Raw genomic sequence first — 24,728 nt, forward strand, 5'->3', positions numbered from 1 at the left:
TTTTTGATATTACTATTATTATTATTATTATTATTATTATTATTATTATTATTATTATTATTATTATTATTATTATTATTATTATCTATTGGTAAATTGCAGACAGCCCTGAATTTTTAAGCCAAGAATGGCCCTCACCCAAATTAAGGGACATTTAAGGGTGGCCTGTACTAGATGACTGGGAGTTCTGGAATTAAAACAGGCCTCAGAAAGGGAGGAAACGAAAATATTTTTCAGTCTGCAGCCTTCTCATGCATTTAAACTCCTGAAGGACTTGTGTTTCTTTACTCTTGAGGTTCATTATGTCACCAGAAAAGCTTTACTATTTTACTGTGGAAGCAACATAGCCATGAAACATTAATTTCCAGGAATGTGGAAACCATGAAATGTGGGATTTCTACTAAATTAAGATTTTACTTTTCTCTCTTCTCACATAGTTAAGGGAACCAATTTTCATTATATATTCATGTAGATGCATTCTGGAAATTCTAATAGGAAAGATATACAAAACACAGGAAGAACATTTTTACACTGAAAATTGAATTTCACTGGTAACCACACCAGCCATTTATATTCCATTTTTCATCCTGAACCACTTTGTATTCTAAATCCACCTTGGAACTACACCTCTCATGACTAAACTGCACCAATGGTGAAGGGCAAATTAATTTGTAATCTATGTAAAGGAAAAAATGTAAATATTCCTTTCTTTTCGCTATAGGACTGATGCCTCTTTCATGATTAAAAAAAATGTTACTTACCCTGTTTCCATGCAATACCAGCTGATCAGAATGGAAGAATCAGTCAAAACATTCCAGAAGCATCTGTGCTGTGGGAACCATAGGTTTCCAGGCCATAGGAAACACCAGAATATTCACCAAATCACCAGTGTGGTTTTCCTTAATGCTGCAATTAGCCACGGAACATTAACAGAAGAGTTACTGGATAAGAGTTGATGGCAGAAAGCCTCCTGCCATAAAACTGGTAATTCTCAACATGTGCAAACACATTGCCAGAGAAGATGAGTTATGCAATTAAAATCAAAATTGGAGATTTGCTATCAAAGGACAGCAATGTGTACTAAAATCCAGCTGAGAGGCTCCCTTATCTTGTTATCTTCAGGCTTCTTTTTTAGTTAATCCAACACAGCTGAGAATATTTGACACAGCCAATTGTGCCTGCTGTCATGTGAGGGATGTTTTATAGAGCTCCTTTCCCCTAGCACAGAGAGATTTGTCATAGTGCAACTCTTTACAAAGCCTGGAAAGCTTTGCCAGGATTGCATTTCAGGGGAGCAAGATGTGATAAAAAATTCTGACAGAGTCAGAACGTTTCCAATGTTATCATGAATTTCTAAAATTTTGAACGAGGCTTAGTAACATTTTAAGTGCAAATGATGTTAAAAGTTCAACTCAAAAGAAGCATTTCATTTTGTCTGGATTAAAAAAAAAAGTTTAATCAGCTTGGAAAACTGTGGTTGTGTAGCTTTCCCTCATAACAAATTTCAAAATTCCCCCCATCTTTAGAACGAAGGAGAATTCCAAATTGTGAATTTGTTTGCAAAATGAAACTTCTGTCCTCCCACAGCACTTTCTGTGAAGAGGACAAGAAGCTTAATGTATAATTTCTGTGAGCCTTAAGGAGATGGGCTGCATGTCTGTATTTTCAAATGCAGGCTTACACAGCTGCTCTTTGAATATAAATCATTGCTTTTGGGCTAGGCTAACACTCTCTGCAATTTAGCACAGTTGTTAATTAATACAATACTGTATTAGTTCTTCTTGCAGCCTTACTATTAACGTTCCATGAAATCCCATTAGCTCTGCATATGGTGCCAGGCTTGTTCTGAATGTGGGAAAAAAGAAATGTACAGTGGTATGAATAATAAAGAGAGGCTTTCAAGTGGTTTTCACTGTGAACATTCTGAAAAAAAAAATTTAAAGTCCAGAATGTAATATGTGGGGCAAGCTTTTGACAAAAATTTCAAGGCAAACATGCAGATATTTGTCAGCCAAGTTTTCCTCTGGAGTGTGAAATCCCTTGTGTGCCACTATTGTTCTACAGCAGGAACATCAGGAAGAGGAAGTAGCTCCTAAAAGTGGAAAATTAACCAGGTTGTTTTATTGTCCAAATTGACAGAAATGAAAAAAAAAACCAACCAAAAACAAACCAACAAAAACCCAAACAAACAAACAAAAACTCCCCCAAAAATGCCCCAAACAAACAAACAAACAAAAACCCCAAAACAACAACCACAACCAAAAAAAAACCCACAAAAAAATTCCCCAAAAAAACCCCAAAACTACATAGCTGATGCCAACAAAAAGATAAAAGTTTCCTTATATTCTTGGTTTAAATATTCTAAAGTACATGTAGAGAGGACAGCCAAAATTTGGATGACGTTTTCCAGAAGTTACTTGAATTTCCTGCTTCAGTGATCCGACAGATCCTTCTTAAATTCCAAGAAGACTTAAGTGCCATAGGAAAAACCAGGTTTGTTAACACCTCCTACAGAACACCCCAAAATTATTAACTACGACAGAAGCTTCAGATTTATTTTCTATTGGATGAGTTTTGTACAGCGCTGACTCCTCAACGGAACAGAGATCTTTGACAAGGAGGTCAGGGAAGAATGATGGAGCAGGTAGGATTTAGGAGCAGAATGATGGAGCAGGTAGGATTTAGGAGCAGAATGGTGGAGCAGGTAGGATTTAGGAGCAGACAGCTCCTGGGAGAAGCTTTGTGGCTCTCTCCTGACCCTTTAGAAGCTGCTGCCCTGGAGCAGCGCGTGGGTAGGAGGATTCCAGGAGGCGTTTTCCTCCTTCCCCTGGTTCATCCACAGCCCAGTCCCTGCAGTCTGGCAGGGCAGTCAGGAGTGGGCAGGGCCCTTCTGCAGGGCCAGCATCCAGACAGGCACACACTGCTCGGGGAAGCCCTCCTGCCTCTCCTCCCTGAGGATGGTGAGTCCGCTCATCTCGATGAGGCTGTGCAGGATGTTGAGGTCGCGGATGACGCTGCTGTCCAGGCAGTCCAGGGTGCAGCCCTCCCTGGCCACATTGTCCTTCAGAATGATCACACCGTTGTCCTTCAAGCCCCCCTGGCAGCGGATGAGGAACTCCAGGAGATCTTTGTCCGTCAGATATCCTAGGGGGGAGAAGAAGGTGTCTTGGGTTAGAAATGGGGGTGTGTTCTACTCCTGTCCACCAGCTCCACACTCTTGAAAACCGGCAGCAGGACGTGCTTGCTGATCCGACCGATCCCAGAGCCACAGTCCAGGGCACGGCCGGTGCCAGCTTTCCCCACCCCCTGGGGGATACAAGAAAATCATTGGAAAGCTGAAAAATAACACCTGGAAAAAAATTAAAATCACAGCAACCCTGTGTCTTAGGTTGAAAGATTTAGTTGGGGGGTGTGTTCAATTCCCATCTGTCAGAGCTGGGGCAGTTCTCTGCTGTTCATGGGGCAGTTTTCTTTATCTCTCCCACAGCCAATCCTCCCTCCAGGAGATCTCTGCTGTTCATGGCCCATTCATTATTGATTATCTCCTGTCCATGGCCAGTGAGTGTCCCTGCAGGGTTGATCCAATTCCATCATCCCATGGGGAGATGCTGTGCCCAGGGCAGGAGCCAAGCATTCCTACCTGGATCCAATCTGCCCTGGAACAGCACAGCAGCCTTTGCCCCCTGCATTCCCAGAGGAGCAGCTTTCTCCTGCCCTGCATTCCCAGAGGGAGAGCAGGCCCAGCTCCAGCAGCCCTGGAGCTGCAGAGGAAAACTCCCCCCTTGTGCAGGATCCTGCTGCAGCAGAGCCACAGCTGGCACTGCAGGAGGGCTGAGCCCCATGGGATGGGACTGTGCCACCCCTGGGATGGGACTGTGCCACCACCCTGGGATGGGACTGTGCCACCACCATGGGATGGGACTGTGCCACCCCATGGGATGGGACTGTGCCACCCCTGGGATGGGACTGTGCCACCACTCTGGGATGGGACTGTGCCACCCCATGGGATGGGACTGTGCCACCCTGGGATGGGACTGTGCCACCACTCTGGGATGGGACTGTGCCACCATGGGATGGGACTGTGCCACCATGGGATGGGGCTGTGCCACCACCCTGACACACAGGGGGACAGGGCCTGGCTGAATCTGGCAGTGGGGTTTGCATTACTGCATTGGTTTTTGGTTTCTTAAAATTTTGTTTTCTTCCCGAATAGTGAACTGTTATTCTTGCTCCCATATCTTTGCCTGAGAGCCTTTTAATTTCAAAATAATCACAATTCAGAGGGAGGGGCTTTACATTTTCCATTTCAGGGGAGGTTCCTGCCTTCCTTAGCAGACACCTGTCTGTCCAAACCAAGACAGATGGAAAATAAATCACTATTAACCATTCAGACATGTCAGAAGGGTGCCTTGATCCGAGTCTCCGTGGCCTGTTTATTGCAGGAAATTATTATTCTAGAATCTTACCAGATTTAACTAGGAAATCTTGGGCAAATAAACGAGATCAACAAATACAAACTCCAGTCAATATTTGGGATCCATAGTGGTGGCAGCAACAGATGTGGACAGAAACCACTGTGGAGAGTGGAGAAAATAGTGGGTGCTGAATGGTTCTTTAATCTGGTGGTTTAAGTTATAATAAGAATCAGTAGCAGGAGGCTGGAGCCAAACAAATTCATATAGGGAATAAGTGACAACTGTTTAACAGTGTAAGCAATTACCCATTGGAAACTACCAACAGAAGTGGGGTTTACCACCCCTGGAAGTCCTCAAACCAAGTGTGGTTGAATCTTTCAAGATACATTTTAATTGAACACAAGCTACTGGCTTAGCACAGGAGTAAAGGAATGAATGGAGCAGTTTGGGATATAGAGTAGGTCAGACTAGATAATCCCAGTCCCCTCTGTCTTTTACTGCTAAAAAAATCTCTGTAACTTTGTGTAGCACTGTATCCCTCCATCAAAGGAGTTCTGGATCAAAGATCCAGTAAAGAATGCAATGCCAATTCCATAATGCCAATTAAACTCCTCATGTTGCTCCATACCCCGTGGGATTTTTGCAGATATGTATATATTATAAAATAGTGCTTTTTTCCAGTAGTTATTGAGATTCTGTTTCTTATCCTTCCTTCTCAAAGATCAGGAGTTCTGTTGAGAACAGTGGTGCAGAGCTCAGAGAAGAGCAAAATGAGAACTCTCACATGTGAAACATCTAACATGAATAAACAAGGACAGGTGATCAGAAACTGAATGAAAAACTTGGTAAAAATAATTACCTGTATTTTCTAGTAAAACTATTTCGTTTTCTTGATGGAAGATTTAAACTTCTATAAACGGAAGGTGTCATTTCAAAACCACATTTTGACATAGCATGTCAAGTTTCTTTAACCACTCCCAACAAAAATAAAAAAATTAAAAAGAAAAAAAGCCCCAAAACCTAAAGCTGAATACCTTTCAAGCTGAAGGAAAATGGTAATTTCTATATGGAATGTAAGCTTGTACTTTTACTTTTTGTACAAAATGACTGCTAGGGTTCACATGCTTATGCATGCATAAGACAAATCAAGGTTTCATTGGCAAGATTCATTGAAGCTTCTGAACGCCTATTTTGGAAATTATTTTTCTCTTTACTTGGCTTTTAGTGTAGTTTCCCAAGAAAATGAGATCTTCAAGGTGTTGCTCTCTAGCAGAGAGTCCTGCCCTCACTCCATCAAATTAATTTGTTGGCATATTTGAGCCAAATTCAAGATAGAGGTAGAACTTTGATTAATGATTAAGATGACTCCATATTTCCTTGACATGGATGGAGAAAAAAGATTCAGTGTCTATGCTAAGAATATGATATGCCCCCTTAGTTAGGAGCCACATATCTGACCAGCACAGCCTTAGATAGGTCCAAGTTCATTCCTCCTCCTTTGGACTTGGATTTGCTCAAAAGGTGAGGCAGGAGCTACACTCACTGCAATGGCTCATCATTAAAGAAAAGCAAAAATACAAAGGAAAATTATGCTGCTCTAAAGCAATTTGTTCAGACCTCCTCTTGAATAATTCCTTCTGCCCTCTGAAACTGCACCCTGGACACTTCAGTTCACAAATTAAGAGAAAACCTTATTTTCACTGCGCAGAATTTTTTTTTGTAAGGTTCATAGCCCTCATTTTCTGGTTGCTCTAAATGCTGCAAGGCATTCACTGGGGTGGCTGCAGGAGAATAAACAGATGCTTCTTACAGGAGGGGCTGCTGTGGGACATAGCTAAGGGAACCCATGTCTCATAAACACCAGTGCATGTAATAAGACCTCATCTGATTTACAGGTATTGGTGATTCCACTATGGCTTTTCTCCTGATTGTTTCCTGAAATACCTCAAAGCCTGGATAATCAGCAGCTTCAGAAACCACTGTTCACAAGTGTGGTCAGCCCTGTGTATCTCTCAGCATCTAAGAAAGAGCATTTCTGCTCCAGAAAATCCATAGGTGGGGCCTCACCCTCAGCTGCCCCTTTGGATGCAGGCTGCTCTCCAGGAACTGGCACATTTCTCCATCACACGAAAAAAACAACTTGATTTGTACCCAAGGTGCGTGTGGGGAACTCTCAGAAGTCTCTCATGATGTTTTAGGAAGTAGCCCCAAGGATCTGAGAACCTCTTTGGAGCAGAGGCTGTCTGTTCTGTGAGATGTCAGGCCAGAAGATCACGCAGAACTAACCTGAAACCCACTGAATCCAGATGACGTCGTATCTTCGTGGGGCCGGTGTGAATTCCTGGAGGCTTTTGCAGTAATACATCTCTACTCTGTCCTCCTTGCCCTGCAGGTAGTTTGGGACCTCAGCCAGGAAATTCTCCATCATATCCACCAGCTCCACACTCTTGAAAACCGGCAGCAGGACGTGCTTGCTGATCCGACCGATCCCAGAGCCACAGTCCAGGGCACGGCCGGTGCCAGCTTTCCCCACCCCCTGGGGGATACAAGAGAATCATTGGAAAGCTGAAAAATAACACCTGGAAAAAAATTAAAATCACAGCAACCCCGTGTCTTAGGTTGAAAGATGTAGCTGGGGTGTGTGTTCAGTTCCCATCTGTCAGAGCTGGGGCAGTTCTCTGCTGTTCACTGGGCAGTTTTCTTTATCTCTCCCACAGCCAATCCTCCCTCCAGGAGATCTCTGCTGTTCATGGGCCATTCATTATTGATTATCTCCTGTCCATGGCCAGTGAGTGTCCCTGCAGGGCTGATCCAATTCCATCATCCCATGGCGAGATGCTGTGCCCAGGGCAGGAGCCAAGCATTCCTACCTGGATACAATCTGCCCTGGAACAGCACAGCAGCCTTTGCCCCCTGCATTCCCAGAGGAGCAGCTTTCTCCTGCCCTGCATTCCCAGAGGGAGAGCAGGACCAGCTCCAGCAGCCCTGGAGCTGCAGAGGAAAACTCCCCCCTTGTGCAGGATCCTGCTGCAGCAGAGCCACAGCTGGCACTGCAGGAGGGCTGAGCCCCATGGGATGGGACTGTGCCACCACCATGGGATGGGGCTGTGCCACCACCATGGGATGGGGCTGTGCCACCACCCTGGGATGGGACTGTGCCACCCCTGGGATGGGGCTGTGCCACCCCTGGGATGGGACTGTGCCACCACCCTGGGATGGGACTGTGCCACCACCATGGGATGGGACTGTGCCACCCCTGGGATGGGACTGTGCCACCCCTGGGATGGGACTGTGCCACCCCTGGGTTGGGGCTGTGCCACCACCTGGGATGGGACTGTGCCACCACCTGGGATGGGACTGTGCCACCACCATGGGATGGGACTGTGCCACCCCATGGGACGGGGCTGTGCCACCCCATGGGATGGGATGGGACTGTGCCACCACCCTGGGATGGGACTGTGCCACCACCCTGGGATGGGATGGGATGGGATGGGACTGTGCCACCCCTGGGATGGGACTGTGCCACCACCCTGGGATGGGGCTGTGCCACCACCCTGACACACAGGGGGACAGGGCCTGCCTGACTCTGGCAGTGGGTTTTGTTTGCCCTATTGCATTTGTATTTTAATTTTCCTAGTAAAGAACTGTTATTCCTATTCCCATATCTTTGCCTGAGAGCCCCTTAATTTCAAAATTATAATAATTTAGAGGGAGGGGGTTTACATTTTCCATTTCGGGGGAGGCTCCTGCCTTCCTTAGCAGACACCTGTCTGTTCAAACCAAGACACTGTGTTACCCACTATCTGTCCAGCCAGCCTGGTGTCTTCTCATCTCTGCAGGGTTGTTGGGAGACTGATAAGAATCAGCACAGATTTGGGCACCTCTGTCTGAGCTGAGCTCGGCTCTTACATTCCTGGGCTGCTGTTGCTGGGACTTCTCACTGCATTTACTGCTGTACAAGAAGTTTTTTCTTGGTGAAAGAAGAGACAGAGTCTTTCCCAAGTTCTTGGCTTTCTCAGAAGATCCACTACTCCCTGTAAAGTCCTTGCAACTTCAAATGTTCACACCCCACAGGGAACTCTGTGGCTAGATAAGCCTCATTCTGTGCCCTTTAAAGGCCAATAAAAAAGGAAGCATACACCAAATACTGCATGCAAGCAGTGACTTCTGCTGCACAGAACTGCTGAGGTACATTTCTACAGATACACAGAATACCTGGGATCAAAGTGCAGTCCTCAAAACAAATTGTGTTTGAAGAAAGATCTCAGAGTAGCAGGTAATTTACGACAACTCGAGAAGTTTGGGCTGGAGCATATACAGAATTTCTCTTTTAGGCATAGAGACAAGAAGGATGATTGACTAGGTTTTGCTTAACTGTTCCTTTTTTCTTCATAAATGTCATCTTTGGACAGAGATCAGAATTGAAAAACTGTGGCACAAAGGCTATGACTATGAGAAAATAATGAAGCGCTGTAAAAAAGGCTTTATAATGAAAGCTGCATTTCACCCCTAAAGCTTCCATTCTAGCTATAAAACAGCTCTTAAGAGCCTGCTGCTCTTCTGTAAAACAGAAATTCTGAGCCTACACATGCACTGACTGTGGGATAGGAGCTCCCCTGGCCACAGTTATCTGTTAAGCAAACATATTAAAAGCAAATGTAAACACCTTTTCCCTGTCCTCTGGAACTGAGTGCTGAGGTGAAAACCGTGGGCCAAAATCCCTGCTGCAACTTCCCTGCACTCAAAGGAAACAAGCCCAGGAGAAGAGTCTTGCTCTTCCTGCTTATTGGGAGACCCCCCCCTTTGTAATGAACCCAGCATAAATCATGTAACTCACACTTTTCTGGCCTGGCTTCAGTGGGTAATTCAGTAGATTATTAAGGTCAAAGGACAGCACTGTCAATGACATGACTATGAATAGCCCAGGCCAGCATCTGATTACACACAGTAATTGTAGAAAGAGCACACAAGGGCTCTCACCAGTCTCCAGGGCTGCTGCTCCCAATTTGTATGCCCAGGAAGATTAATCTCCTGATGTGTGCACGAGTCCACAGACCTTCAACCCTGCTGGGCTCTGGAGACTACCTGTTTGTAGTTAGCCAGAAAATGGGAGCCATTCCTCATCCACAGGCTGCATGGGGAACACATCCCACAGCTCTTTTATTCCAAGTGAAATTTATGAGTGCCCTGTTTGGCTTTAGAGAACAATTTTGGGGTGTGTATGTGTCCTAAAGGACAGGGATTCTGAGTGATGGGAAGCAAGTAGTCAGAGGAGCAGTCAGTCTCAAATTTTGAAGCCTGTTCTGGCTTACAGTTCCTGGTGCTACTTCAGGTCTTGGAAGCTCCTGAACGTGGCTTTTACTGAGGACCAGACTAAGAGGTAACAAGGAGTTCAGGAAGGGAGAAGAAACTGTGTCCTGGATCTTTACAAGGTGGATTTCCATATTGTTGGCTGGCAGGTCCATACAGGTCTACACTGATAGGATTAACTAAAAATCTTTGAGAAAGCTGCTGAGAAAACTGGGGTGATTTACCAAAACCACCAACAGAACCCAACAAAAAGGCAGGTAATTCCTTCAATGTTTGTGTTTGACAGAATCTGCAGTCATGGTAGGGACTCAAAAAAGGGAATTCATCACTCAAAATCACTCAAAGCAGGGAATCCATCTCCCATGACATGTCACAGGAAGGACCTCTGATGACACACCTCTGTGTGCCATGGAGAAGAAGGGAAGGGAATGGTCATGGGAGATGAAGTTGGATCCCACACTTTGCTGAAAAGGAGTGAGAGCTTCCAGCAGTCAGTTGAGAAGCCCTGTGAAACACCACGGCTCCGTTTGTAATGAAAATGTTGACATAATTCCATGTTCAGCTAATATATTTTCAGTTTGGAAGTGCTTAGGGCTTTGACAGAGTATTAACATTTTCTTTGGAAGGCAAACATTTTCCCAAAAGTCTAATTGAGTTGAAAATCAGACTCCTTATTTAAAAAAATGGTATAAGTGAAAACTGTAAGCCAGAACAGGCTTCAAAATTTGAGACTGACTGCTCCTCTGACTACTTGCTTCCCATTACTCAGAATCCCTGTCCTTTAGGACACATATACACCCCAAAATTGTTCTCTAAAGCTAAACAGGGCACTCATAAATTTCATTTGGAATAAAAGAGCTGTGGGATATGTTCCCAGTGCTACTTCAGGTCTTGGAAGAGCAGAAAGGCAGTGAAGCTGCATATGACAAAAAAAGGAATCGGAGTTCAAGAAACAGATAAAAAAAATCCCAGTGTTTTTCCCTCTAAATAAACAAAAAATAGAGCATGTTTTCAACAACATCTCTTCTATCACCCTGATCAAACTGAAGAAAAATCACTTTTCAAGAACTTTTCACTCAGCAAGTAACCAATCACGCAGGTGAGCCGGGGGCGAGAGGGGCAGAAAGCGCTGAGGGCAGAGAGGGAGCCATAAAGTCAATATAATCTCCATCTGTAATATTTTACACACCTCCAAGCTCACAACCAAGGCCGAATTAATGCTTCCTTTGTTTTCCTTGTTTTCTTTTTTACTCCCTGCCTCCAGATCAGGCGCTTGGGCTGCGTGGACACGGAGGCATGAGCAGGCTGCCATAAATACGCAGGGGCTGTAGCTGTGCTGATAACCCTGTGCCTGAGACAGCCTGGAGCTTGTCTGCAGAGCCCTGCTGGCTCAGGCCATGTTGCTCTTGGTTTGATTTCTGCCCACACACACATAAAACCTCTTAACTCCAGCACAGTGGCACTTTCAACCCCGCTGGACTCGCCCGCGGAGCTCAAAAATATGAGTGAAGCCCTCAGTCCCCTCCTGTAATTCCTTCCATGTGCCCAGGCAAGATGGATTCTTTTTCTCCAAAGAAACCTGTAGCTCAGCTTACAGTGGTGCTGAGGATCATGCTAAGAAATGCCACACCTGAAGGAATGCACCATCAGTCATGGAAGGGAAATGTCACCGTGTGGCATTTCCACGCCAGCCAAACTAACTCAGGAGGGGTAATTTGAGTGGGACTGGGCAAGTGTTTGTTTAGGGAGCCCTGGTTTTGCCAGAATGCAGAGTTTTAAATGAATAAAACTCTCCATGAAGTTGGTGTTTCAAATCTAGAGAATAGATTTTAGCCAAAAAAACCATGGGAAAGAATGTTGAAAATGTCAAAGTACTTTTTTTTTTTTTTTTTTCCCTTCGTAACTTTCAAGGAAAAAAGAAACCAAACTTGTCAGCTTTCATTTCTAAAGAGCATTTTTTATTTTGGAACTGACTTGAGCTCTTGAAAACAAAGGGGAAAGTTTTTCAGAGGGTAAAACAATTAAAAAATTGTTCAGTTCATCTGAAACAAATTTTCCTATTTTGTTAAACTTCTCTTAAAAAAAGAGGAAGTATATTAGGGTGAAGCAGATTGTTTTTTTCCTATCTTGATCACCTTATGGGTTAAAAAAAAAAAATTCATAGAGCCATAAACTCGGTAGGACAGCTCATTATCTTTATTATCAAGTCACTGCTACAGAAAGCCACTAAATATCTGTATCTGGTTGAGCAGGATTCAAATTTCAGTAGTAAGAAAAAAAATAATTACCATAATTAATTGGCTACATCTCAACAGACAACGGGCTTTAACAAACTAAATCACAATAAGCAAAAGGTGCAGACTCCTTTCTGTTCCTTTTTTATTTTTTTCATTCTTGTTTGATCTTGGCCATTCAGAGTATCCTTTCTATCCATGGCTAATTATAGGAGTGGGAATTTTGCTCTGGAGTATTTTGTATCTGTCATCACAGCTGATGCATTGGGTATGATTCCCCTTTGGCATGAGAAACTGTCACAGACTGTACTTCTTCCCTTTTCGGGTCTGGGAGAGGAGAACGTGCAACAGCGTGGCACAAACCTGCTGCAGGAAACTGCATCTGAGTGATGTCTAGGAAGGGTGAAATCTTCCCCTGAGCACACAACTTCTGCACCACTTGAATTCCACAAATGTCTTTAAAACAAGACTTAAGTAAACGTTAAGGAATGTTTCATTTTTCATTAAGTTTCATTTTCCTTCTGAAAATGCCGTTTTCAGAAACGTCATGTGTCGCTGTCACATTTCCTGAAAAATCCCTTTACCAGGATTTCTGCTCCTGGGGAGCTGAGAAGCCTCAGAGAAAAAGGAAAGCAATAATTATCTGATTTGCTTCTCCTGTGTTTTGCTGCTTTGGAATGTGGTTGGAGATTGTTTATCAACATGTGAATTGTTTTTACTTAATTGACCAGTCACGGTCAGGCTGTGTCAGACTCTGGAAGGGGTCACGAGTTTTCATTAATATCCTGTTAAATCTCCTGTCTGTATCCTTTCTCTATTCTCTAGTACAGTTTTAGTCTAGCATTCTATAATATCATATAATAAAATAATAAATTAGCCTTCTAAGAACATGGAGTCACATTCATCATTTCCTTCCTGCCACGGGGGACCCCGAAAATACCACAGTCCTGCAGAAATGTTTCCATCAGCTTCAGCTCCTCACTGAACCTCCTTTGTATTTTCTCATTTTGTGTTTGTTGACAGCACGATGCAGGGAGGCTCTGAGAAGCCTTTTGTGCCCAAGCATTAATACAAATGATTGTTGATACAGAAAAATGCAGCTATTCACTTGTGTTTTGCTGGCTCAGAGCCCCCAAAGCCTCTCTCTGTCAGGTACAGCAAACTTTGCCATCACTTGCCCTTCACATCTCTGCATGATTTCTATCTGCTGCCAGGCCACACTCATCTTCCATCCCAATCCATTTAAACTGTGCCTTTTTTTTTTTCCATATACAACATCTAATTAACTTATCAAGCTTTCTTCCCACAGTGGATCATTAAAGGCTAAAAAAAGGTCATCTGGCTATCCCAAATTTGTACATTTGAGCAGAAAATTAAAGACCTATGGCAGCATTATATAGAACTAGTAATTTTGTCAGCAGGAGAACATCACAAATTTGTTTGTGGATTCCTTAACCTCTAATACTGTTGTTGAGCTGATTTAGTGGGCTCCTTCCCTGGGAAAAGGGAAATCAGAAAACCATCAGGCCACACTTCTAAAGGCTTTCAGATTTCTAAAGACAGTTGTAGGACTCAAGAGGATTTTCAGAAACCTGAGGACCAAAGTGATACTGCTCTTAAAATCCAACTTGGCATCTCCTGGCAACTCAGGCCAAAGCAGACCTTTCAAGACTTTACAATCCTTTAGCAATCTGCCTGAAAAGGTGTTCAGTGACACTGGAATGTTTAGGGAAAAATATTTTGCCTAATGTGTAGCCTCTTCTATATACTTACAATGTGTAGGAGAAGGTGGGTTTTGTTGCAGCATTCTCAGAAATATCTATAAATAGGCAAACCAGAAACTGGGCATTTAGTCTCTGCTAGTTTCCCAACTGGACTGCAAGAATTGGCACAGACAAATCTGCCACTGAAGGCAACAAGGATTTTATCATGAAAGGTCCCAGTCCTGCATTCAGATTTAATCAAACCCAGGTAAAAGAACTCCTCATTGCAGCTTGGGAGCATTAGAAAAGGATGTAAAAAAGGCAAATAATGATGTAGGACCATGCAAAATGTGTCTTTATTGTATTTGCTGGGAATGCCCCAACGAAGGCAGGAATGATGAATCTGAGTCCGTGTTCTCAGAAGGCTAATTTATTTTTTTATGATACTATATTATAGTAAAGAATACTATACTATGCTAAAGAATACAGAAAAGATACTAAATGCTAAAAAGATTATAATGAAAACTCATGGCTCTTTCCAGAGTCCTGACACAGCTTGGCCCTGACTGGCCAAAGAGTGAAAACAACTCACAGCAGAATCCAGTGAAACAATCACCTGTGGGTGAACAATCCCCAAACACATTCCACACGTGAACACAACACAGAAGAAGCAAATGAGATAAGAATTGTTTTCCTTTTCTCTGAGGCTCATTGGTTTCATGTGAGTTGTTTTCACTCTTTGGCCAATGTGGGTCAAGCTGTGTCAGGACTCTGGGGAGAGCCACAAGTTTTCATTATTATCTTTTTAGCATTCAGTAAGTATCCTTTCTGTAGTCTTTAGTATAGTTAGTATAGCATTCTTCAATATAATATAATATCATAAAATAATAAATTCCGAGAACATGGAGTCAGATCCATCATCCCTTCCTACGCCTGGGGGCAAGCTGAACACAATCCACCCCTGCTCCTTGCAGAAGATGAGATGAAATGACTCACCCCAACAAACTTCCTGAGGAATTCCCGGGAGGATTCCACGTCGGTGTTGGAGAGCTCGATGTAGTCCCCCATCATCCCCTCCTCCGTGGCGGGCACCTCCCGGTAGAAGTGCTTGGCCCTGGCGTAGAACTGCATCTCCCCGTTGATCACTTGGCTCGTCAGAGCATAAAGTTTCACTGCAAGCAGTGAGAATCACCATTGTAAATCAACATTTTGTTGTTAGTGACAGGTATTTCTGCCTTAGCTGATTGCTCCTTGTGGTAGTGGAGCAGCAGGACCAAGCTTACGGACTGAATCCCGACCCGAGCACGCAGGAGCTGGCAGCTCTTCGTGAGAACAGAGCCCTGCAGCAGGGAAAAACAACTTGTTTTTCCTGAGGAAGAGCTCTAAGACTGTGGAAAACAACCTGCTTTCCCTGAGGAAGGACTCTAGGGCTGTGATAAACACTAGCCACCTGTATAAGCTGGTTTTATAATGCTAGGTAGAGAAATGAAAGCTACCTCTCACAAACAACCCTTCCTGCATGAACACACATGGGGTTTGAGTGACCAGTAAATTCAGGGTAACAACTTGCTACTGACCAACTGGGGATAGACAGGGGATGTTCTTAAAAAACCCTAAGAAAGGACTTAATAAAATAAACCGTTGGATCCTTTCTTTTCGCACCATAAAGTGTGTCCTGCATCCTTGTTCATGAAGCACCACAGCGGCACTCCAGAGGCACAATGATCAATGTTGGATTTTACCCTTTTCTGACCCAGAGATGGGGCAACTGAGAGGCATTTTAAAAACTTTTATTCCAGTTTCAGTCTCATGAGAAGGGTGAGACAATACAGGTGTTATAATTCACGCCATCACAGTCAGAAGCCAATTAATTCTTAATTACAATACACTAGAAGTGTTTCTTGGCCTATCAGCTTTTGCTGTCAATGCCTTAAAGCCAATCATCTAAAATTACCCCTTGTAAGTCCTACTACAATGCATCTTTCATAGTTCTATTTCTCCAAAGTATCCAGCCTTATTTACAAAACCATCCTTTGAAACTTGTTTCCAGTTCCATTTCTCTCTCAGCAATGCCTGTCCCATCCCATGGCATCTCTAAGTCAGCATTTCTTATCTCAAGGTTTGCATACAGATGCACACTGAGTGAGCCTTCTGTCAGGCTTTGAGAATTTTCTATAAATCCAATTCCCTGTAAACTTAAGTTGAGCCTTCAAAACACCAAATCCATTTCTAAAGCAATGGTGGAAGGAAAGGGGTTGGATTGAATCCCACAAGACCTTGCAGGCATCCAGCCCTCCTCATGCAAATTCTCTGCTTTCCAGGCTCAGAAGGTTCAATCATCACACTGTGTTTTCATGTCAGTGAAAAATCACTTCAGGCTTGAAGTGATCCTGCATGCCAAGGACATCAAGTGGTCTGATTTTTTCCTGGAAAAGCTGTGGGCAGCATTTACTACTGTGCAGGGTCATCATTTCTGCTCTCACTGACCTAACTGCTGTGCAGATTTCCAGATATGCTTTCCAGCTCTTGCCAGCTGCACAGAGAGTGCCCCAGGAAGAGAGGGGATGAATGAGGCACTTGCTCTGGTTTATTTTTAGTGGTACTGTATGGTCTGTGGCAGTGCAAGTAAGCTGAACCGAGGAGCAGATGGTAGTCTCAGACCTAAATGAGTACGCAGGGGGGTCACAGTTTAGAAGAGACACTCCTAAATTTTCATCTGGCACAGGTCAAGGAGCAAGGTAATCAGTGAGTGATATACTGAAAGGTTCCTGGGTGCCAGAGGCTTGGATGTTTCCCTCCATGGCTTGACTATGTTGCTGGTAACATACAGCAATCAATATTTTGAAGCTGTTTTATTAAAACCTGTGAGTTTTGCTGGATAAAGGGCTGTTTCACCCTGTTCTTTAAAAACTGAGTTCTATCTTCCATAGCCTGGGTTTTTCTGTACTGGGTGTGCATCAGCATATCAAGAGCATGGATTCAAAGCTCAGAAGTTTGGATTGAGGCAGGCTGTAAGTTTTGCTTGCAAATCATCACCTCTGCCTGTCTTGTGTGTGCACACCAACTGCCCAGGCGTTCTCCTGTGCATGTGACAGACCCTCCACCAAAAACACAGCTCCAAGACAGTGAAAACCGAGCAACGAGGAGGGGCAGAGTCACACTGGCAAGAAGCCTTTGCAAGCACCACCTTGCAGTGTGAGACCAGCTCTGCTGCAGCTTCCCAGCGCTCCCAGGGGACTGGAAATGCTCCAGCAGCAAACACCTTCTGAGCCCATGGCAAGAGAGGGAGGGAGAGCTCCCTGCACAGAAGGACCAGGCAGCAGTTCTTCATCCCTGCATCTTCAAACTTGCACGGGAGCACTGCCAGCTGCCGTGGGAAGGGGCTGGAGAGGCTTGTGCAGGCCAGGGAACAGGAATTATGCCCTCCACACAGAGGAGGAGAGCAAGGCCAGAGGCCCTGAGTATAAGCCTGGAATGTGTTTAATTGAGGGCAAGCAAGCTCAGCGGGGAATGATAAGTGTGTGCCTGCCCATCCTCAGCAGGGGAGTGACATTTTGGAGGCAAATGAGGGGGGGACAAAGGAAGTAGGATAGGGAATAATTACCACCAAGGACCACTCAGAACAGAATAGTGCTATTGGGTTACATATAAGCAGCATGCCCAGCATATCCCTCGTCCAACAAAAGCAGCATTACCAGCCCCTCTTGTCATCACCTGCTTAAGTCAACTGCTGAACGGATACTATTAAAGCTTTAATCCATTACACATTTATGTTATGCCTGAGAAATTTATACCACAAGAAGCACTGAGCCCAGCAAGGGTCAAACCTGGGAGTTTTACACACTCCACTGATTATATTCACATACTCAGAAGAAACCATTTAGCTGAAGAAATTAATATGAAGGGGGCAGCAGTCAATCCCCAGAACAACTTGGCCAGGGTGGCTCCCAGAGCCTGGGAGAAAGACTCCATCCGTGGCTGGGATTTTCCCAGTAAGGAATCTGTCCTTATCCAGAAGTGGCACCATCTTGTCTTCTCTGTGTCTGCTTTTGCTCTGTTTCAGAGGTCAGCCTGTCTGCTGAACAGAACTGGATCCCTGTATGTTGGCTTTGTGAGATCTTCCATATAAGACTCCAGTGATGATTCCAGGGGTTGTTCCATGGACCTGTCAGGGGACAGTGATTTATCCCATTTTGCTAGATTGAAAGGAAAGGCATTTACAGGCTGTCTGCACACCAGGACAGCATGAGCAACAAACATTCAGAGTCCTTCTCTACTCAAAACATGAGCCTGACCTGCAGCAACACATGGGGACGATATGGTGTTCAGGATATCAGATCTGGAGTGTCTGCTCTCACATTTCTCACTCAGAACCAATATCAGTCTTGCAGGATTCCTGCCAGGACTTGCATGCACACGCCAGCTGACTGCAGCTCCTCCTGGGACATCTAGGGCCCCAGAGCCCTGCCCTACGTGCTGGCATCCGAAACCAGCTCTGGGTGAGCATCCACAGGGGCTTCTCCATGTATTAAACTGTGCAAAGATGTTTTCATGCATGTCTCCCACCCCAGGGCATGCAAGGACACAGGCCAGTGCAAAGAGGGGCACTGAAACCCAAGTTTTCTCCCCTGGACCCACAGCCTCACTTGTACAGTGTGAGATCCATGGAGGTGATTTCCACGCAGTGCTGCTCCTCCTTCTCAGGAATTTGCAGCACTGCCAACTCTCCCAATGCACAACCCACTTTTCCAGACACAGCCAGTCAGCCTCACCTCTGATCTGCCTTGCAGCTGTGCCTGGCATGCAGGGCTCCAGCAGCACCACAGGGAGGAGGGGGTTTGCCAGCTTGCAGGAATCTACCCCAAAAAGAGAAGTGCCACATGTCCTTGGGGGCTGTCAGGGCTGCAGCCGTGCCTCCCCCTCATCACAGGGCCTGTCTAGCCAGAGGCATCTCCCTTTCCATGACCTGTGTGGGACTGCCTCATGCATCAGGAAATTAAATACTTGTGAGGCCTGCTATGGGTACACAGGCTGCCTTCAATAAATTCCATAAAGTAGGGCATGAGCAGGATAGAACAATACAGGCTGCAGCTTCCTCAGACATCACAGGGCAGGCAGCTGGCTAGCATATGAGGTTCTCAGTGTTCAGGCAGGTAACTTGCAAGATTTAAAGTCAGAAATGTGTTTCCAGTAAAGAAGAAACTTTCTCATGGCACACTTGTCCCTCCGCTGAATCTGCTGGCAAGTCCCCAAGTGAAGATGGCTGAAGCAAACCCACTGCTCAGGCAGGCTGAGGGCACCAAGTGGCTCCCTAAAGGTCACTCCAGTCATGAGACATCAATAATTTTCAGTCACTGCAAACACAGTCTGGATGCAGAGTGGTGACCTACAGCTGAATGCCAGCCAATGTGGGCTAGACAGACACTATCCACCTGAGCCTTTTGCCCTGCAAAGTTCAAAACATTACCTCTCATCTTTTCTTATGGATCAGTTAAAAATGTTGTTTTCCAGTGCATTTGGTCTAAATCTCTAAAGAAATGGACCACTTAACACATAAGACCCAGCACAATCCCAACCTGCAGTATGCTGACTTAAAGTTCTTGACTTCAGGGTTTCCTCAACTAAATTTCCCTGGCAGAAGTAAATGCTGCAAGTAATTTTTTTTGAAGCTTTTATTTGTGAACATTATTTTGTGGCTCCAATTGCTTTCTGCAAGATACTGAACTAATTCCAGTTTGGCTGAGTGCTCCCTTTTAAATGCAACATCTGCTTTGTGCATCAGTTGAAAAAGTTATCTGCGTGCGGGGTAGAATCCACCTCTCTGCTGTGGTCTGAGTAAATTCTGTTTTATAGAGGATGAATATCATGCCACCCCCAAAGCAGATTTTACTTTTAGCCACGTGCCTCACACACAGGAATTTTTGTCTCCAGGGGTGGATCTTCTCAGTTTTCCACTGCAGATCTCAGCCCACTGGCACCCAGTCCCACAGCCCGTGTGAACACGTGCATCATTTCCAGCATCTGAGCAGCTCCAATAAAGTCCACTGGGCTTAAGGGCTCTCACACACATTTAAGTACATTGTTGGATCAGGGCCTGAAGTTACTCATGTCTTTTATTTATAAATGTTAGCCTGCTCTGTAAAAGTGACATGTTTCTCTTAACAGGCTGTGATACCAGATATGCTCAGCTCCTAAGTAAACACGCCCAGAAGAGCTCCACCACTGAACCCAGCAATGGGGTGGGGGGAGAATGGAGTTAGCAGAGTTTGCAGGAAGCTTTGGACCTTGCTGACCCTGGGCAGCACTGCAGGATTCAGTGTGAGGCTTGGTTTCAGTGTTATTATTCATAAATTGGGTTAAGCACATGCTTAACTTCCCTGCTAGGTCACAGTGTTGTTGCTCTAGTCCTTTGACACTGTTGACACAGAGATTCTGGCTCCAGTCTTGAAGCTTGAAAAGCTCAGCTCATTTCTGCTCAGGTCCACTCTGACTGAGCTGGAAACTGTCATGATGCAGAGATGTTCAGATGTTCTGTTCTCTCCTGCATCACAGAGAGCACTGGATCAAGGGATAGTCCAAGCTGAAAGAGACCTAAGGAAGTCTCTGGTCCAAACTGCTGCTCAAAGCAGGGACAGACATGATGCCAGATGAGGTTCAGGAGGGTTTAGAAAGCCTCCAGCGATGGAGAATTGTACAGCTTCCCTGAGCAACCTGTTCCAATGCCTGACTGTCCTCACATAAAAAGATTTTTTTCCTTATAGCCACTCTGGACTACTTTTGATTCATGGCCACCAGCCCTTGTCTTCATGCTGCACACAACTGTGCAGACCTTAGCTCCACCTTATTCATGACCTTCCTGTAGGCACTAGCAGGATGATATATTTGGTCTCTCATCTGGCTGAACACGCCCTATTCCCTTTGTCTGTCTTCCCAGGGCACGTGCTCCAGTTCCCTCACCACAATGAGGGTCTTCCAACTCATTCCATGTCATTTCCCACACCAGCAGCTCAAGGCTCTGCACACAGGGGTCTAAAGACTGCTGCAGAAAAGGGGATCATCACTTCCTCAAGTAGCCATGCTTCTGTTGATTCATCCTGGGATTCTGTTGGCTGCCAGGACATTCAGCTGCTGCCTACCAAAACCCCTCCAGGAGGAACTCCCTGGGTTGCTACTGTCTCTTTCCTCCAGCCTGTTTAGGTGCCTCTGGATGGCAGTCCTGGCTTGGAGCTTGTGGGCAAGTCCTGGCAGCTGGCTGCAATCTCTGGATGTGAGGATAAAACAGTCCTTCAGCTCCTCCAGATTACTGATGAAGATGGCAGGGGGGTTGAAACCAGATGAACTTTAAGGTCCCTTCCAGCCCAAATCATTCCATGGTTCTAAACAGGTCCCAGGACAGACCCTCTTAGAGTTCAAGATTTGACCACGACTCTCTGAGCCAATCACCCAAACATTTTTTACCCACCTGACTGTCCCCCTGTCCAGACCCTGCCATCACAGCAGGATGTGAATTTCCCTGGATGTGTACTCACAGCACATGAACCACTCCACCTGTGTGGTGGTACCAGTTGTGGGTTTCTCTGGGTCTGGGTTGAAGGCACTTGAGATGGTAGTTCATGTTCTGACTCAGGTGTTTATTATTTCTTATCAGTAAAACATCTCACTGCTGGGAGTTGGGCAGCTTTTCATCAGAAGACACAAAATGGCCAACAATCTCTTGGTACAAGGGCTTTTAAGACTGAACTGTCCAATTAAGAGCTGACACCTGGAATATTTTGGTCTGATAGGAACATTTTCCAAAGCCTGTTGGCCAGGAATGGAAATTCAATAAAATTCAGACAAGAAATAAGTATAGTTTTATGAGTGAAGCAATTAGGCCTGGAAACAGCTGAGTGGTGCCTGATGGGTTCTCAGCCATTTGAAACACTCAAACCAAGGTATTTCTGTGTTCATAAATAAATTCTGTGCTCTGTGACCCAGACAAGTTACGAGCACGATGCCAGAATTTTCACACTCAATTCTAAGTTAGATGCTCATAGTGGTACCTTCTAACCTTAAAATGATGCAGTGGTACTTACACTATCAGTTAACACTGTAGGAAATCCTGCTCAGTTTTCTATTAAGTTGTATTTATTTTCAAAACAAACGAAAGAATAACATTTTCATCGACTTCATGAGATTCCATCAACCTGTAATTGATTTCCCTTCCTTTCCATCTTTCCTTCCTTTCCATTGTTCACAGCTATCTATCACTAGGGATAGGAATATTTATCTCCCCTGTTTCATTTTAAATAGCTGCAAATATTGCTGCATTAAAAATACTAAGATAATAAATATATCATATAAATATATATGTTTATGAATAAATATAGTATATTATATATTATAATAATAATACTAAAGTGCACATTAAAAATACTAAGATAACATGGAAATGTTTTTTCTCTTTACAGGGTTAATGAATTCTACCCTCTTGAGCAGAGTTATCACTGGCATCTGTACAGTTCACAGAAATAGGTAAGGTATTCCTTTTGCCTAAATGGATATTTCAATTAGAAAGGAACCCCCAAGAATTCACTTAAACAGATTGCACAGGGTTCTCCATCCCATGTTAAAATTCCTACAGGTCTGACATTGAGTGTAGGCTGAACAATTCTGCTTCAAACAGAACATGCTAATGTAATACAGACTCAACTCAAATCTACTTTTTAGCTTTATTCTCACAGGGAAATTTTGTTTCTTATTCAGAGTCAAATTTGCATAAGAAATTAATATCCATTTTCTACATCTTAAAAAAAAAAAAAAAAAACAAAACAAAAAACCCACCAAACCCTTTTGGTATTCTGTACCAGAGGCTGTCATTGAAATTTGTCTATAATCAAATTTTTGGAAGCATTTTCCTGCCAGAGAGCAAACAGTAAGTTAGACAATCTGCTGCAGAGATCTGTGTAACCAATACTCCTGAAAAAAATAAATCACCACCTTTCAAGCACCAAATCAATGCAAACACCAGAGCTAAGGACACCCAGAATGACAACAAAACAGGTATCAGGCACTAGAAAGAACCACCTGCCAGCTCTGCTACTTTTGCATTTGTCCTTCCAAGCTCCAAACAGGTCAAAGCATGTTTTTCTCAAATGATGGCAAGAATAGGAACGGTCAGCCAGAAACCAAACTTCTTGCAAGTATTTCCCTCTCCCTCCTCTAAAAAATCTGTGGAGTATTGAGGTGAAACAACAGACTGCTGGATCAGAGGGAGTTGGGAGACACACTTCCAAACTCTTTAGTGAGAACTGCAGTCTCTTGAGCTGGGTTTCCCAAAACTACTCCTCCTTCTCCTCCTCACTGCCAGCGACACATCTGGCACATCTGACACAATCCATCTTTCCAGAGCGCTCACAGACACTCCTGCCCACAGCTACTCACCCAGGGGGAGCTTTTCCAGCAGGTAGAGGTAGCACTTGAAGAAGTCATTCTGGATTGCCTTGTGCAGGACAAAGGACATGCTGTGCCGACAGAGTTCCTCGTCCGTCTTGTGCCAGCGCGACTTGAAGGCCAAATGTGCTGCTTTATAAGCCATGGTGAAGATTTTTTGGGGGAGAATGGACAGCTGTTGTGGCTGGTGTTCCCTGGAGGACCTGTCCTTCCACGGGGGCAGAGGCAGAGTCATTGAAATTGTGGCAATGTGCTGTCATTCTATATCGGGGTGTGTGGCAGGGGGCGGAGGCGGTGAGAGGGGAGTGAGAAATGCTGGCTCTTGGCACTGGCTCGCAGTTATCCCTGGAGTGTTGCCCTCTGAAACAAGCAGGTGCTGGGAAGCGGAAAAAAAATAAAAAAAAATCCACCAGGAGATTGCTTTGCCAATGATGTTGAAGTGTATCCACTCCAAAAAGGAGCTGCTTTAATTTAATTGTACTTTTCTTAATCTATTCAGCTTTCACTCCAAAAGAACTCAGATATTGTCCAGAATCTCCCTCTTACATCTTGCTGGGTGATTTTCTTTCTTTCTGTGTCTCTCCCTCACTATTGGTTCTTCAGTGCAGGGCACTCAAGAGGAAGGCCAGAAGGCAGAAATGTGTCAGAAATAACAGTCCTGAAAAAAACAGAGTTCGTTTTTCAGGGTGAATGTTTTAGGTAAATTAGTGGTGGGTTTGACTCACAGCAGTCCTGCCCTACACAAAAAGAGTGAAGATCTCCAGAAGGCTGCATAAACACCGCTTCAATTATTTTACCTGCTTGTGATCAAATCCCTGTTGCAGCTCTGCAATTTATGAGTGGCTGTGGTCACACCCTTGCTCCTTGGATCCTAGTGCAGATAACCAAGTGAATCTCAAGAGCACTGAGCCTTTTAAAGCACTTGCAAAGCACTTCCTACTGCTGTCAAAGCTTAGATCAAACAGATTTGTGCCCAGAAATGTGTGATAAAGAGCACATAAATAGCAGGGTTGGGTTTGTTGGTTTGTTGTTTTGGGGTTTTTTTGTTTGGTTTGGTTTGGTTTTGCTTTTGGTTTTTGCTTTTGGTTTTGTTTGTTTGCTGGTTTGTTTTGGGTTTTTGTTGGTTTTTTTCACTAAGTGGATGCTTCATTTTCTATTTGTAAACAACAGCATATTAATATTTTCTGCCAAGAACAACTCACAAGTGCTTCATGCTGTCTCCTAAACTGATATTCTGAACAGGAGTAGAATCAGTCTACCCAGAAGCTGTTACACATCTCACATCTGCATTCACCAGGAGTGTGGGGTTTGAGTGTGGGCACAGTGACACCCCCACTGCCTGTGGTGTGACTGCTGAAATGGGAGCAAACCCACATCTCAGCCTTAGTCTCCTTCCCCAAATTGGCACTTGACTCTTTCTGAAGTTGAAGCCAGCTACCCAGCCCTTTTCTTGGTGGCAGGGAGAATCCAGAGCTCTGGATAAAGTGGAGTAAACTTAACTAAACTAATATATCTAACAGTCTACATATCCCCAGTGCCTGACAGTCATTGGCTTGAACAGCTTTTGGTCTAAAATAGGAATGTGCTTGTATTTATGTGGGTTCCTCTGTGTGCCTTCCTCTTCCTTCCCGTGA

At 44.4% G+C, this 24,728-nt stretch overlaps 1 protein-coding gene across 1 annotated transcript; it reads right to left on the reverse strand.

The window, feature by feature from the left end:
* Positions 1 to 1,787: 1,787 nt before the first annotated feature.
* NTMT2 (N-terminal Xaa-Pro-Lys N-methyltransferase 2) lies at positions 1,788 to 23,285 on the reverse strand. Its single transcript, XM_084211374.1, has 4 exons — positions 23,086 to 23,285; positions 14,659 to 14,834; positions 6,702 to 6,951; positions 1,788 to 3,144 (listed from the first exon to the last, which is right to left on the reverse strand). Exons 1-4 carry the CDS (start codon positions 23,237 to 23,239, stop codon positions 2,870 to 2,872), a joined length of 855 nt encoding a protein of 284 aa, XP_084067500.1. The 5' UTR covers positions 23,240 to 23,285; the 3' UTR covers positions 1,788 to 2,869.
* Positions 23,286 to 24,728: the final 1,443 nt, after the last annotated feature.

The sequence above is a fragment of the Fringilla coelebs genome (assembly GCF_963513975.1).
Source record: "Fringilla coelebs genome assembly, chromosome: 9".
NCBI lineage: Eukaryota > Metazoa > Chordata > Aves > Passeriformes > Fringillidae > Fringilla > Fringilla coelebs.

What these genes read in the sequence shown, in the direction of transcription:
- NTMT2 (XM_084211374.1), bottom strand. Translation starts at nt 23,239, where the DNA reads ATGGCTTATAAAGCAGCACATTTGGCCTTCAAGTCGCGCTGGCACAAG. An exon ending in GCTGGAAAAGCTCCCCCTGG is followed by an intron (nt 14,835 to 23,085) that starts GTGAGTAGCTGT and finishes CACTGCTTGCAG; the next exon opens with TGAAACTTTATGCTCTGACG. An exon ending in CTGGATTCAGTGGGTTTCAG is followed by an intron (nt 3,145 to 6,701) that starts GTTAGTTCTGCG and finishes TCTCCCCCCTAG; the next exon opens with GATATCTGACGGACAAAGAT.